The sequence below is a fragment of the Galeopterus variegatus genome, unplaced genomic scaffold (genome assembly GCF_000696425.1).
Source record: "Galeopterus variegatus unplaced genomic scaffold, G_variegatus-3.0.2 Scaffold1799, whole genome shotgun sequence".
NCBI lineage: Eukaryota > Metazoa > Chordata > Mammalia > Dermoptera > Cynocephalidae > Galeopterus > Galeopterus variegatus.
In genome coordinates, this window is record NW_007727910.1 from 106,912 (window position 1) to 122,548 (window position 15,637).

The 15,637-nt window shown below is 55.1% G+C and overlaps 1 protein-coding gene and 1 long non-coding RNA gene across 8 annotated transcripts in view; one reads left to right on the forward strand and one right to left on the reverse strand.

Moving 5' to 3' along the window:
- The window catches only part of LOC103595591, a 5,490-nt gene extending 1,998 nt beyond the window's left edge, over window positions 1-3,492 (forward strand). For both annotated transcript variants that reach the window (XR_550962.1, XR_550961.1), the window contains exon 3: window positions 3,427-3,492. This is a non-coding gene — a long non-coding RNA (uncharacterized LOC103595591). The remainder of the gene's footprint in view (window positions 1-3,426) is intronic.
- Window positions 3,493-3,960: 468 nt separating this feature from the next.
- Window positions 3,961-12,565, reverse strand: SH2B1 (SH2B adaptor protein 1). Of its 6 annotated transcripts, none has more exons than XM_008579021.1 (10): window positions 12,387-12,565; window positions 9,360-10,387; window positions 8,985-9,086; window positions 8,628-8,719; window positions 8,341-8,516; window positions 6,207-6,410; window positions 5,789-6,000; window positions 5,486-5,657; window positions 4,921-5,020; window positions 3,961-4,740 (listed from the first exon to the last, which is right to left on the reverse strand). In XM_008579021.1, the coding sequence occupies exons 1-10, from the start codon at window positions 12,526-12,528 to the stop codon at window positions 4,722-4,724; spliced, it is 2,247 nt and encodes a 748-aa protein (XP_008577243.1). In that variant the 5' UTR covers window positions 12,529-12,565; the 3' UTR covers window positions 3,961-4,721. The 6 variants fall into 6 exon arrangements, with proteins under 6 accessions (XP_008577243.1, XP_008577241.1, XP_008577240.1 ...); XM_008579019.1 differs by having other exon boundaries at window positions 3,962-4,740; window positions 5,433-5,657; XM_008579018.1 differs by lacking the exon at window positions 4,921-5,020 and having other exon boundaries at window positions 3,962-4,740.
- Between the last annotated feature and the right edge of the window lie 3,072 nt (window positions 12,566-15,637).

The window sequence follows — 15,637 nt, forward strand, 5'->3', positions numbered from 1 at the left end:
CCCCCAGTTTTTTCTTCCCTCCACGAAGCTCTGACCCCCCGTCCCACTTGCAGCACCGGTCACCCCCCCCCCAGCCCCCAGCTGGTCCTTATGAGGGAGCGGGGGGGCAGGCTCCCCCCTCCCCCAGATCAAGGATTGGCTGGCTGAGACTCCAGCAGGAGGGGTCAAAAGAGAGAGATATTTCTGCTGACAGAGGGGGAACAGTAGGGCTGCAGCCTGAGATGTCACTCATGAGGGAAGCAAAGGTGGCCCCAGCCCCAGGGAAGGGGGGGCAGGGAGAGACTTCACTTTCAAACATCCGTTACAGACCCCTTCCCCAATTGCGTCGACTTCCCCAGTTGCACTGAGTTTCCTATTCCAAACTCATCCCCCAAGCCCTCTTCCACTCTCCTTTCGCTTTCCTCGCACCCCTCTTCCCATCTCCCCTGCCGTGAATCTGTTTCCATTTCCACAGTCTCCTTCTTCCTCACCTACTTTGCTGAGAGAGCAGCAGAGCTACTGTAAGCCTTCAGGGGACTGAAGAGGGAAAGAACACCTTTTGGGGGCCAGAGGAAGTGGCTCCAGAGAGACAAGGGGAGGGGAGAGGGTCAAGGGGACAGGGCAGAATATGGTAACCCTACCCTTGGGAGGGGTTGCTGCAGCCATCAACAAGGGATTTAGTGTCCAGGCCCTGGTGAGCAGAGCCAGGACTGCCTGTCTCTCCCCTAAACTGCCCCCTCCCCCCCATTGCTCTAAGCCTCTGGGAACAACATAGCCTTCAGGGCCCCCCCATCCCTGACAGGGAATCCCCCCCCCAGGAAAATGGGACACCCAAGCAGCCGGGTAACCCGAGGCTACAGAATGTGCTGATGGCAGAGGGGGAGGGATAACTGTTTCAGGATGGAGGCAGGGGCCACCCCAAGTCATGGAATGAGGGTCAGCTCACCCCACACTGTGCTGTCTTTAACCCAAGGGTTTTACATGGCAGACCCCAGAGGTATGTGTTCCTCATTCCACTCAGGCCCTGATGTGCCTGTCCTCAAGAGGGAATGAGCACCAGACCTGTGTTGTGTGCTCAGGAGCTGGGCATGCCCCACTGAAAGAGGCGTCCAGGAAAGGGGACCTGGGGGAGTGGATCAGCAGAGGCTCCAAACCAAAGGAATGGGGAGAGGGCAGATTCCTGAGGGCAGGTCCAGGGGAAATGAGGACAGAACAGAGATGGGGAGTATAGAGACAGGGCCACCAGGGGCAGAGGGAAGTCTGAGGAGCAGTGGGGAAAAGGGACAGCAGGGAGCTGGCTAGCAGCAGCCAGGTGGGCGGGGACCCTGGGGCTGGGTGCAAAGCCGTAAGTTGTTGCAGAGCCGCTGGCCTTGGTGTCAGCTTCCTCAGAGAAGCAGCTGCTCTGAGTTGCCCCTCCCCATCGTGCTCCAGGATGGGGGCGTCTTTGGGTTATCACCAGGGCAGCTGCTAGAGGAGCAGACAGGATTGTGGGGTGTGGGCAGGGGAGGAAGGAAGACAGAGGAGAGGTTTGATGACAGTAATGGTGAAAGGTCAGTGAGGGGAAGGAGCCTTGTGACCCTGGGCTCAAGTCCTTCCTCTCCCAGGCCTCAGTTTCCTGAAATGAACAAGGAGTATGGACTGCTGAAAGGGTTCTAAAAGCTGCTTCCCACTCTGGGGCTCAAGTTCCTAAGCAGAGGATGGCGGGGCAAAGGAAAGGGAAGCCCCCACTTTTGGGGAGGAGGATGGCCAGCAGGGGTGGGTGGAACTGAAGGATTTAGTCTCCCAGACTCCCTTCCTCTGCCTGGGCTTGGGGGAGGGGCAGCTTCCTGGGTGAGTTGAGGACAAGGTGCTCTTTCCCTCCCCCTTTCACAGTTCCACCAAACCCTCCCCTGAAGCAGAATCCTGCTGTGACCTGGGGTGGGAGAGATTTGGGGGAACTTAGACAATTGGTGTGAGTGCTGGGGGTCCCATCAACAGGTACTTCCACCTGGCCTAGCACCCACTGTCTCAGGCCAGAGTCAAGCTCAGCACCGCCAAGCCTTTTGGCACTGGCTGGCCTCTCCCCGCCAACACCTGGAGGAGTGACAGGGGCCACTGTCTTACAGCAGCAGGAATGCCCAAACATGGAGAAGGGGAAACAGGAGAGATGGGTAGCTTCAAGGGAGCTGAGAGCATGAGGCTGAGGAAAGGTGGCAGGCTTTACAGGACAGGCCTGCCAGTGGGGCCTTTAAGGTTATCTGTTTCTACCTCCCCTACTTCCCAGAGGGGAAAACTGAAGCCACCCATTAGGAGTTGCAAAGGGGTTACCCCAAGGGAGGCTGCAGGTGTGCCCTGGGATGGAGGAGGTGGAGCGAGGAGGCACTCTTGGGTCCATTCCCACTGAGGGTCTCCAAGCCCAGGGCTAGAAGGTGTTCTTCCTCCCACACTGAGGACTGAAGCTGAGCATAGGAGAGGCCTGGTTCTGAAGGATATGTAAACAGTCTGGCCAATCCCTGACCAGTTCCGAGCCTTAAGGCTTAGAGGGAAATAGTCTCTCAGGCTTCTCTGGCCAAGACATGCCAGTCTGGGGAGTGGGCGGGTGTCCTCGTACCCTTCCCCCACCCCATCTTTGGAAGGCAAGTCCCTGAAGCCTGGCAGGGTTTGGGGGAGGGGGAGCCTCAGAGCACCAGTTGTTGCTAGATTAGGAGGATCAGGCCCTGCTTACCCAGGGGCGCCACAGCCTTCGCTCACCATCTCACACTGAGAACACAGCACCCAGATCTGCAAAGCACCCCACCCCCTTTTCAAGACCAATTCTATCTCTAGTCTCCTGAGGCCAAGGTTTGGGGGAGCCCCAGGGATGAGACAAAACAGAGAGGGCCAGCAGGCTTCCCCCAGCTAGCCCCCAGCCTGGGTGGCCTGTGAGCCCAGCTGTCTCCTGTCCATCTCCCAACAGAACACAAGGCCCAGAATAGCAAGGTCATGAGCATGGGTAGGGCCTCTTGGAGGCAGAGGCTGAGGGGCATGAGAGTGTTGGCTCCACTCTGCTGGGAGGGAGAGTGAGAGGCAGAATGGTAAGAGGCAGAGGTGGATGGAGGAGACGGGAGAGAGCCAAGCACAAGAGGTGGGATTCTTCAGACCCTGTGCCCTTCCTGTTGTCACCCACCACCCCCAGAGCTGGGAAGCACAGGATGACAGGTCCACATTAAGGATAATGCAGTGCCTGTGTTTAACTGGGGGTGGTGGGGAGGGAGGGAAGGAGGTTGCATATGCAAATGCCCACAGGGCCAGGCACTTCAGGTGAGTGGGGTGAGCTGGCGGGGATGGAGCAGTGTGGAAGATGGAGCTTCTGATTTGCAAGAGAAGCCAATGATCTGAATTTTTATGTGAAACTCAAATGGAAACATTATCTAGGCCAAACAGATCCTGTCAGTAGCTCTGACTTAGGTGAAACCTCTCATTTTACAGATGAGGATACCAAGGCCCAGAGTGGCTGCACCTTTCCTTGGTCACACAGCAAAGGACTGGAAGCCAGTGCTCTGTTACCCATCCTCCAGCTTGGCTCTGAGAAGGGGGGCAGTCAGCCTGTCCTTGGGCCCCTCTGCAGCCAGACACTGTGACTACCACGTTAAACCTCTCCCAGCACAGCCACGGAGCTCCCACCCCACCCCTGCGATCTGTCTGCTTTCTCCGTAGAGCAGGAAGCTTTAACTCAAGAATTCAGAGCAGGAAGGGCCTTTGGAGATGATCAATCCTGCCATTCGCTGTCCTGTCGTATCAAGAGAACCTGCTGGAGACCCCAAGAAGCACTGCTTAGCTGTGCACGTACTGCTTGGCAAGCGGGACAGCCCACAGTGATGGCCCAAAAGCACAGGACGGGAGAGCGACAGGGACCCAACCTGGGCCAGCTCTGGCCTCTCAGCTCGAGCTCACACACTTGGTGAGCTGCCTTCCTGTGTGCCTGCCCAGTCCCCACTGCAAACACTTGCCATCACGATGGAACTGAGAGAAACCCTTGTATTTATTTATGCTTCTCCATTTTGTTTAAAACAACAACAACAACAACCTTAATATAACTGACAGCCCTTTCCCCTCACCCTTCCTTGGGCTGGGGGGTGGTTAATGGGGAAACGGCCCCCCAGGCGTGGGGCTGACCGTAAGAGCCCCTTAGGGAGGTAATGGAGCCCAAATCCCCTGCCCAGGGGAAGGGGCACCTGTAGTGTATGAACAGGGGAGTTAACAGAACTCTTGAACCTCTGCTTGTACCAGCATATGTGCCCTTGGCCGACAAGGGTCAGAAAGCATGTGGGGAAGGGATTCCTACCTCTCCTCTATGTCCCTACTCAGCCCAATCCCATCACCTGAGGGCTGGGGAGCAAAAAGAGTGGCAAAAGGGTGGGGTGTCTCACACAAAGGAGTACTGATTATTAATGGCTCTGGGATGGCCCCCTTCTTCTCCGTCGCCCCCCAGTGGTAACTGCTGGAGCTGCACCATTGGGGTCATCCCCATGTCCCCTCCAGATCCAGTGCCTCCCTGGGCCTCCATGCCTGGTGCTATGGCCTCTTCCAATTCAGCCATGGGGACCAGCTCAACCACGGGGACCAGCTCTTCCTGGACCCCTCCACTGCCCGCTTTCTCTTTCTCTTGCCTCTCTTTGGCTGCTGCGGCTGTTGCTGCCGCCACTTCTGGTGCCCCCGACGCCTCTTCTGCCCCAGGATGTGGGGGATCTGTCCATGAAGGGGGTTCAGGGGGCTGGGGTGGGTCATGGGAGGTGTTCGGTTCTGGATGGGAATGGTAAGAAGACAGACTGATTGTGGAGGGAGGCAAGCTCTCGCAGTGGACTCCCCTTCGCTCATCCCCCCAGGAGCCATGTGCTATCTTTCCCACATCCCATCTCCTGAGCAACCCCCCATCCATGGAAGATGGATCATGGGCGGCGGTGAGAGGAGGACCACACTTACACACAGTCACTCGCTCCGAAGGGCATGAGGGTGGAGGAGGCATCGGGGTAGCATCGATCTCCCTCGCACACCCCTGCATGGCTCCCAGCCTGCTCCCGGCCTGGGGGTGGGGGTGGGGCAACGTGGGGACAGATGGGATGTTGGGATGGAGGAAAGGGAGAGATCAGACAGGGACATCAGACATCAAGGGAGGGGGGAAGAGGATCAGACCGAGCATCCCCAAGAAGGGCAGGCCCAAGGCAAGGTTGTGATGAAGGGTGAAGACAAGGCTGGGGAGGATGGGTCCAGGAGACAGACAGCTGATGGAACAGAGGGGTCTGATGGAATGGGATGCACCAGCCCAATTCTCAGCTGCCTCCCGGCCCCAGCAAGGAGCCCTCTGCCTCCCTACGTCCTATCAGCGTGCCTTGTTCCCTTCCAAACCCCCACGCGCAGGCACCTTTCTCCCCTACTCTCCCCTACAAAGCCGATCTTCCTCACAGCCCCCCGCCCCATCTTTCTGGCACACACACCTCACTTCTTGGGTGCACGGGCACCTCCTCCCCTGCAGACCTGCTCTGCTCACCCTGCTGTCGCTGGGAGGATGGGACATAGCTGACAAGGACAACATCACTGGAGCCTCCAGACTCCAGAGGGATGGGGTGCACCCGGAAATGCTCAAGCATATCGAAAATGGACTGGAACCACAGGTGCTGAACCCGGCACTGCCCCTCCTCATTCAGTGACAAACGCAGGTGCTGAGGGCAGGACAAGAACAGTGAGGCGGGAGCTGGAGTCCTCACCGGTTACAAAACCCTCCTCCCCTGGACAGCACTGTCCCCCATTCACCCACTCTTTGCACAGAACAGAGCCTTTTCCTGTCACTCACCTTGGCCTTGCCCTGGAAGTTGAAGGTGAGGACATATTCACCCCGCCTCGTCTCACTCTGACGTACCAGGAAGACACCGTGGGAGCCAATGCCTCCTGTCAGCACTAACTGGGCAGCCTTGAGTCGAGAGAGCATCCCGTGGAACCACGGATATCCTGAGAGGGGCTGGTCCCCCTCACCTCCCTCTGACTCCCCCTGGAACAGGAATGACCCTTCAGGAAGGAGAGAGGGAGGGAAACCGGGGTGTCAGGGAAGCCTCCCCCATCCTGGGAGAAAAGCCTTGTTTTCCCCTCAAGGTGTCTCCCCTCTCACGAATCATCTTCCTCCCCCCCCGGGCCAGATTCCTGAGGATCCCATGATGGGAGCTTCAGGAAGACAGGCAAGTGGGCCTGGAGACACACACTCACACCTCTGGTACCTGTGGCTGTTTCTGGAGTGTCCAGGGAAGGGTAGGGGGCTGAGAGGGGATGAACTGTGCCTGCTGGGGGTCCCTCTTCAATGGGGATGCGGGGGGGTAACTCTGGGGGAAGCAGTTCCATTGAGTCAAAATGGGAGGCAGCAATGGAGGTGGAACTGGGGGAGATGGATGCCGAGGGACGGTCTGAGAGGCCCCCGTATGCCCCTGGAAAAAAACGGAAGGGCAAAGTTGAGAACTCAAGAAGCTCCTTTTCTGAAGGGCTGGAATCCTGGGCCCATTTCCCCACCAGCAGTCCTTCCTGTGTGTGATGACGGAGCCAGCTGGTCGACCTTCTGGACATCTCTGCAGGCAGAGACTCTCGATGGCTTTCACCAGAAGCTCCTTACATTTCTTGCACTGCTGGAGGACTGCAGAGTTGTTATTGCAAGGGGCCTAGAATTCAAACGTGCCTATGTCTTTTCTAAATCAACAGCTGAAAGACTGTGACAGAGATGGGGGTAGAATCCCTCACATGTTTTGATGTTAAAAAAGGAGTCCTTTTTTGGACTACAGGACAAAGCTGCCAACTCTAAGACATCAATGATCCTCAACATAAATCAACTTGATCTTCAACTTAACTTGTATTCATTGTATACCCTCCACGTTAGCCCAATTAACTCATCCAATTTTTCCAGATATCCTGGGCCCTTCCATCCCAGGTCTCTGCTCTCACCATCTGCCTCCTTCAAGCCATGATCTTTTCTGTCACCTCCTCTGCGCAGCAGTCCCTGTCTCTTCCACCTTCCCATTATCTTTCTCCTCTGAGCTCACAAGATGCTTCCCATTTGTGCTGCTCAGAGGACATTAAGCATAGACTCTCTGTTTTGGGGACCTGCTTTTTTCTTTTTCTTCTTGGCTGCTGGCCAGTAAGGGAATCCGAACCCTTGACCTTGGTGTTTTAAAACCACACTCCAACCAAGTGAGCCAACCAGCCAGCCGTGGTAGGGGACCTGCTTTTTATAAGGAGTAAAGTCTTATCAACCCAGCTAGACTGTGAGCCCATGCAGGGCAAGGAGCTCATCTCAGATATCTCTGAGTTCCCCCATCCTGCCCCAGGGCCTAGCACAGGGCCTGGGATGTACTAGGGCCAGTCAAGTGGCAGGCCTGAGTCTCCATGAATGTCGTCCACAGTCAGTGCTCAGAGGACAGGTACACGTGCAGTGCAGAGAGCACTGGCCTGAGAATCAGGTTGGTGTAGTTCCCATCTTTGTCAATGATTCTCAGGTGACCTCAGAAAAGTCATTTCCTCTCCCTGGTCGTAGCTGCCTGAGATCTGATGACTTGTTAGGTTCATTCTAACTCTAAGTTTCTATGAGTCATTTGTCCATTCTCTGAGTACAACCTGTGTGCTAGGCACTGTGGAGCTGAAACTCAGAGTGGAAGATCAGGAGAAGAGGGTGTAGTGGAGGCTGAATACACAAAGGCAAGCTGGGGCCAGCAGACAGATGTCTTCGTGTGTATATGTGTGTGGGTACGGGGGGGTGGGGGTGGTCAGGCCAAAAAGCACAGAATGAAAAGAAAATGTGGTGCCATCAACGTATGCACAGAGAGAAAACAAAGATTTCTACAAAGTGTCCCAGAAGCTTCAGGAAGGGAACCATTATCTCCAGCCAGAGTGGTGGCTTGCAGGAGACTTATGGAAAAAGTAACAAGGCTGGCTGTAGAAGGTTGGATAGGAGTTTGCTTGGGGCCTGTGTGGGGTGGTGGTGGTGATGGTTCTAAATGACAAACTGTGTGGGGCCGGCCCGTGGCTCACTCGGGAGAGTGTGGTGCTGGTAACACTAAGGCCACGGGTTTGGATCCCATATAGGGATGTGCGGTTCACTCACTGGCTGAGCGTGGTGCTGACAACACCAAGTCAAGGGTTAAGATCCCCTTACCGGTCATCTTTAAAAAAAATAAAAAATGACAAACTGTGGCTTGAGAGCGCTCAGCATGTTCAGGGACAAATGATACTTATCATTTGGTGGGAGTAAGGCAGCCAGGGACCAAGAATGGCGTGCACATGGTCTGGAGAGAGGCTGTGGGGCCTGTGAGCAGGGGGCTCTGTGTAGCAGGCTTGGAGACTCCCAGCTCCCTCAGGCTCCACCCTTACCCTGCGACAGGCGGTCGTTGCTCTCACTGGGGCCCAGCATCAGATCCTGGCTGGGCAGACTCTCTGAGTGATTCAGACAGGGCAGTTCCAGGATGTCTGTGTTCTCCCTTGCAAGGAACGAAGTCCCAGGGGCCAGAGGAAGAGTCATGGGGCGGGGACTGGTAACAGGGCAGGGTCTGCAGAGACAGGGAAAATGGTGCTGGGAGGAAAGTCACCAGGTGAGAGGCAGAGGCTGCTCTCCACCCCCATCATCAAGTCCCTTCAGTGACAGAAGTCAGGCTCCTCACCCTGGGCTCAGGCATTCCTGGATGTCAGACACCCAGGCCTTCACGTGTAGAGCATCAGCTGTCTCCAAGATATACTCCGAGGGGCCTTCTACCTACGGAGATAAGGGGAGGGTCTCAGCCAGGTCAGGGGTCAGGGAGGAGGCCTAGGTCACGTCCAGCTCCCAAGGCCTTAATCCACCCCCAATGAGAACAAGAACATCTCCCCTTCTCCCCCTCTTCCAGAAAAGCCACAGCCAGGGACACATTCTCAAGGCACTTGACACATGTGTACCTCCTGCCAATGTCACTTGCTTAAATGTGCTGAGAGCTTTCTCCCCAACATGCATTCCAAGAGAGTGGGGAGCTCAGAGCTCCTACCTTAACCACGAACGTGTTCTCTCTGTCAGGCATCTCCAGGGCCGTGGTTGTCCGGACATCCGTGATGGTACAGCAGGGAATGCTGAGTCGGGGCCGAGAAGCCTGGGTTGGGAGAGGGAATGAGATCTAGGTTTTTGGTGTGCAAAGATGATCTTTCCCTCTACATCCTAGGGGAGTTAGACAAAAGGTAATAACACTGCTTTCTCAGTCCTGCCCACAGCTACTAACGTACAGCCAGGAGCTAGCTTTAAAAACAAAACGTAAGTGAAGCTATGTGTGTGAGCAGTAAACCCCACGGCTTATCAGTAGGGCTGAGTTACCACTCTGGTCGTTCTATCACTTGCTCCCAGTCACCCACCCTCCCCTGGGCCTCACCTTGGGTGGTACAAAGAACTCCAGACGACTTCCTCCTCCTCCTTCTCCTTCGCTTCGAAGCAGTAAGCGACACTTCTGCCACTGAGGCTGCCCTCCTACCCCTGAGCTAGGCCCAGCTGCCCCACCTCCCCGGCCCACTCCAGCTGGGTCAGGGGCTGCCTCTTCAGCCCCCATGAAACTCAGCACCTCCTCCCTCTGGACCATCCCTGTGCCGTCCTTCAGGGTCCCCCCTCCCCGACTTAGTCTCAGCTTCTCAAAACGGTGAGTCCATCTTTCCCCAGAGGACATTCCATCACTAACCAGTCCCCTACCAATGGTCCCAGCCCCACCAGAGGAATTAGAGTTGCTGTTTCCACCTAAGACTGGTGGCCCTGATGAGGTCTCCAGGGGCCCAGCTGGGGAGGGAGGGTCAACGGTCCCCCGCCACTGCAGAATGCCACGGACCGAACCTCGGACAGAGCGACCCACTGAGCGGAGGGAGAAGCGTTTCTTTAGCTTCGGCTTTGAGGAGGTCGTAGAAGAAGAAGAGACTGAGGAAGGGAGGGGGCCGGCCAGGTCCTCAGATGATCGAGAAGGGCCCAACACAGCCAGGGGCCCACCCACCCTGCAGCTCTCAAGGGACAGGTCTTGTGGCGAGATGTCCACACCAGGACTCAGGGGAGCCAGGATGGGTGGTGAGAGGGAGCCAGAGGCCCTGGCCACCTCAGCCTCAAAGTGCTGCAGGAAGAGCTCGGCAAAACGGCGGGAGAAGGCAGCCTCGGCCCCAGGCCCCGCGTATTGGGGGTGGGAGGCCAGGTAGAGGCGAAAACGGCGGGCAAAATCCAGGGCGGCAGCCCGGGCGTGGGACTCGCAGAACTCCCGCCAACTTGGGGGAGGGGGTGGTAGCAGCGGGGCGGGGGAGGGGGAGGCCCCATCCTCCGGGGAAGGGGCACCATTCATGATGGTCCCCAGGAGGCAGAGAGGGGGAGCCTGTGGGGAGGGGCAGCAAAGAGGGACACGGCCAGAAGACGCGGGGTGTGCGGCAGCAGCTGCAAAAGGAAGAGAGAGGCACAGACACGGGGTCACTGCTGAGGTGGGACCAGGAGCAGAGTCCCACCCCCAGCCAGTGACTCCCTACTCTGGTTTAGACTCCTAGGAAAGCAATGGGGAAGAGAACCAACCTGCCTCCTTTCCCTCGCCCAGACCCTCACACCCCCCAAACCCCAGGCAACTGGCTCCTCAATGTCGAGCCTGTCCTGCTGCCTTTGCGACCACTTTCCCAGGAGCAACAGAGGGCTGTGGAGAACTTTCCTCCAAAAAGGAATCCTTTCCAAATCACCTCTCTTCTCTAAGACGGATCCTTCCCATGTGCCATTCTAAAGGCTTCCATTGGTTATCTTACCTTTCCCTGGGAGAGGTTTTAATAACCTCTCTAATAGATGAGGAAACCGAAGCTCAGAAAAGTTTCAGAACTCCAAGTCTACTGTTTTTCCCACTGCATGGTCCTTGTCCCCGGGAAGTGGCTGGACCAGCCTCAGCCATAGCTCCTTACTGCCCCTGCTCTCAGGGGGCCAGAGGGGAGCTGGGACTATAGAGCTTAGAGACCCTGCCTCATGCGTCCTCTGGTCCAGCTCGAAGGAGGGAGGTTACTCATTAAGGAGGGTAGATGGATGAACGATTGAAACAGCAATTGTCTCGAAAGCTGACCTGAGTCCAGCACCCAAGCACTGTGTGAAGGGTGCTTGGAATGGCTACAGCCCGCTTCTTTGGTGCCAGTTCAGTCTGGGGCCCAGAGGTAGCTGCACCAGAGGAGAGACTAGGGGTTGGGTCAGGGCAAGTCCGGGCTGGCCACAACGTAAATAAAACATAACAGGGGGCCTCAGAATTTTTCACCTCCCTCTTCCCTCCCTGGGAGTGTGCCCTAAAGACTGGTTGGCATAGTGGTTAAGGCCATGGGTTCTGGAGTAAGGGTTGGGCTGAAACCCTAGCTCAGCCACCTACTAGCTGCGTGATCTTGAAAAAATTAAACATCCTCGCCGAGCCTCAGTTTTCATATCTGTCAAACAGAGATAACGATCCCTACTTCCTAGAATTGTTGGGAGAATTAAATGGAATGGAACGTGTCAGTGCTTAGTACAAAGTAAGCACACAATAAATGACTACTATTATTACTAGCTTTATGGGGGGAAACAGTATCGTGGTTCCAGCTTTCTGAAAGAAAAATTAGAGAAAGGAAGAGCCTTCCCAAGGTCCGGGCGTGGAATTTACAACCCACGGCTCTTTTGTGAGTGCTCCTCCCCCATGCTATACTGGAAGGTGACGGCTCAGAACTGGGGCGAGGGCAGCTCAGGAAAATCTCCCCAAACCCTCAGCGACCTCATACTCCTGTTCAAACCCACAGCCAGCTGTACGTGGGCAGCTCCTCCCTTTCTTCCTTGGCCTAGGCCCTACACACTCAGATGGCCCCAACCATAGGGACAATTCCAAACCAACGAGAAGCAGCCAGGAGATGCGGGAGTCATGGAGCACAGGGGAACCGAGCCAAGAGGTGAAGACACAGCAGAGCCCAATCTCCAGCCAGAGGCCACCTCAGCTTACACAGGCCCACCCAACCCTCTGCACCACAGGCAGACCCAGCCCCCTCAGGCCCGCTGACCCTGCGGCTTCTGAGCTGGTGACTCAATTTCTCTTCCACCAAGCAGGACTCAGACACACTTCCCCGGTGCACCTGCCTCTTGGCTCAGTTCTGTTATTTCCCGAAGGGCAGGTGGTGGAGGTTGCAGGCTCCGTTCCTGGCTCGGACCCTCTGGGCCCGGTGGTCAATCCACTCCGACCCGACCCTACTCCCTGGACACCCCCCACCCGCCCATTCCCCGGGGCCGCAGCCTCCTGGGGACCAGCCCTGTCTGCTGCTCTCTCGGGGGCCGAGTGCCCCTCCTGGCCCGGCCCCCCACGCCCACCCCCACCCAAGGCTCCTCTCAGGCGCCGAGGCGGGGTCGCGGAGAGAGAAGAGGCACTTGAAGAGGGGGGTTCCGGTTCCGGTCCCACCTGCATCTCGGTCCCCGCGGTTAGCTCCGGCGGCGGAGGCAGCTCCCGCTCCCTGCACCCCCCCTCCTCCGCAACGAGCGCTCGGCACCGTTCTGCGCAAGCGCCGGGACCCCTTTTTCCCGTCGCCGAAGGAAGCGACCATAGAGAAGAGCGGCGAGAGGGAAAGGCACCTTCATACTCACTTCCGCCATCCTCCTGCTCAGCGCTGACCCTTCGAGGGCTGAGACTTCGTAAATCTCGCAGGGCTTCAGTGACTACTCCAGTTGCACATAAAAGGAACCTCAGAGGCAGCCCTGAGAAGGGGTTAGATCCCACCAGAGCGTCCTCCCGGAGGAAATTCGGGACAAAGGAGAGAAGTCAACCATAGAGAAGCCACCTTAGGGGATAGAGTCCCGAGGCCTTGCTGAAGGCTAGAGTAGCCGCCGAGTACCGGAAACCAGCGAGATGATAAGTCTTTTCGAAGGGCCCGCTGCAGCCTAGAGCGCCCAGGCCGGCTGCGGAGGGGGACGTGGATACCGCCGCCAAGGAGCGGGGCGAGGGAAGAAGCGGGTGACCTTGGGGAGGCCCCGCGAGGAGGCGGAGCCTGAACTTACGACCTTGGTTTTTCTGAGGAAAGGGGCAGGCCGTCGAGGAGGTTCTACCTCTGAGACGGGAAATAAAAATGGGGAGCAGAAATAATGAAGTCAGGTTTGGACGTGCTTGTGGGACTTTAGGAGGTAGTTGGACATACAGCTTGGAGCTCAGAGACATCTTCATCACTTAGAGAAATTAAGACCCATTAAGGTAGAAGGTAGTAGAAATTAAGAGCACAATGAGAGCCTCCATCAATCCAGTCTGTCACTGACCCAGCTCCAGCTGGCCTAAACAGTAAGGAAACAGTTCATATAATTAAAAGTCTAGAGTGGATCCAGCTTGTTCAGGAACAGATGAATACAGGGACCAAAAGATATCGGGAACCTGTGGTTCATTTCTGGTTCAGCTTTCCTCACGCGTTTGGCTTCACTCCCAGGCAGGCTTTCCTCTCTAGTGGCAAGATGGCTTTCCATAGCTCCAAACTTAAGTCCTAAAAGCTTAGAAACTCTTGTAGAAGGAGGGTCTCTCTTTTCTGAGATTCCCAATAAAATTTCCAAAACTGACTAGCTGATTGGATCAAGTGCCCATTCTGGAACACATAGGCAAGTAACCCAAGAAATGGAGATTTCTCCATTAGAAATAAGAATGTGTTCAGGGGCTGGCTGGTTAGCTCAGTTAGTTAAAACACAGTATTATAATACCAAGGCAAAAAATAAATAAATAGGGGCCGGCCCGGTGGTGCACTGCTATAGTGCGCCGCTTGGGAAGCGCGGCGGCGCTCCCGCCGAGGGTTCGGATCCCACATGCAGACCGGTTCCCGCTCACTGGCTGAGCGAGGCACGGGAGCAACACCGGGGGTTGCGATCCCGTTGCTGGTCCCAGTCTGGTACGGGGGCGACACTGAGGGTTGCGATCCGTTGCCGGACACGGAAAAAGACCAAAAAAATAAATAAATAAATAAATAAATAAAAGAATGTGTTCAAGGCTGAGGCTGCCAGATGGACTTGGAAAAACTTGTTGTGGAAGGGCAAGTTCTGGCGTAGGCAGTGTTAGTCCCCAGTTTTAACCAAACTAACATCAGCTTGCAGAGGTCTTTATTAAGGTCTTCATCATCAGTGTTGTCCATCCCTCTTTTCAGTTAGAGGAAGATGTCAGTGAAAAGGACCCTATTGCTGTGATCCCACCCCTTACCCTTTCTCTGTAGTGGCCCATCATTGTCTGGGAAAGGGAGACACAGTTGAGGAATACGGAAAGGCAAGAGGCTGGTAACTATGAAGTAGGTTTGGAAGTGTGTCTAAGCTGTCCAATAAAACTTTCTGTGATGACTGACATGTTCTTCAGCACTACCCAATATTGTAGCCACTAGCCACATGTGGCTATTAAGCTCTTGAAATGTAACTAGTGTGACTAAGGAACTGAAATTTTAATTGTAATTAATTAAAGTTAAAACAGCCACATGTGACTACTGGCTATTGTATTAGTACAGTCCTTGGACTACTAGATGGAGCTGTCCAGCAGGGATTCTGAGCTGCACAAAGTAGTTTGGTGGTGATCAGACATGAATAGTGTTTGAAGCCATGGACATGAATGAGATTGGCCAGGTAATATATGTAAAGAGAAGAGGGCCTAGGGTCTAGTTCTGGAGAACAATCAACATTCAACAAGTAGATAAAGAAAGGAAAGTAGAAAGTGCTGTGATGACGTCTTGGGTCAGGTTTCCCAGAAACACCTTGAGATGAGAATTTGCGGGTAAGTAATGTAATAAGAAAGCGCTACTAGGAGAAACCACTGAGGGAGTAGGAGAAGTAGGAGAGAGGAGAGAAAGCCAAGCAGGTGCATGATGTCAGGCAGAGAGTAGTTCAGTTTGATCCAACGGGGAGCCCTGGATGTAAGTTATGCCAGAAATTTGTGCACGGGCCAGCCCCACCGGTCATCTTTTTTTTTTAAAAAAAAAAAAAGAAAGAAATTTGTGCAGACACATGGGAGCTAAGCCTTTCATACACTACCTCCCTCAGCCATTGACCAAGGGCTGCCCCTGGGAGATGTCAATTCTCAGGCACTTCCATCAAGGCAAAAGTTCTAACCATTGGAAGAGAAACCACATAACAAAGGCCAGTGAATGTGGGAGTATAGGATGTCTTGTGTTTCAGGGGAAATGGGCTAAAACACAAATGATAAAAAGTGATCCATGGGGCTGGCCCGTGGCTCACTCGGGAGAGTACGGTGCTGATAGCACCAAGGCCACGGGTTCGGATCCCATGTAGGGATGGTTGGTTGGCTCACTGGCTGAGCGTGGTGCTGACAACACCAAGTCAAGGGTTGAGATCCCCTTACCAGTCATCTTTTTTTTTAAAAAAAGTGATCCATGGGGCTGGCCCGTGGCTCACTCGGGAGAGTACGGTGCTGATAGCACCAAGGCCACGGGTTCGGATCCCATGTAGGGATGGTTGGTTGGCTCACTGGCTGAGCGTGGTGCTGACAACACCAAGTCAAGGGTTGAGATCCCCTTACCAGTCATCTTTTTTTTTAAAAAAAGTGATCCATGGCAGGGGTGGGGGGAATCAGGGCTGTGCACTGCCATTGTCTCCTCTAGAAGACATCGATAACTAAGACATTGCTGAGTGACCTTGGCGAGTAATTTTATTTAGGGAAGTGGTGGTAGCAGATGCCAAATGGTA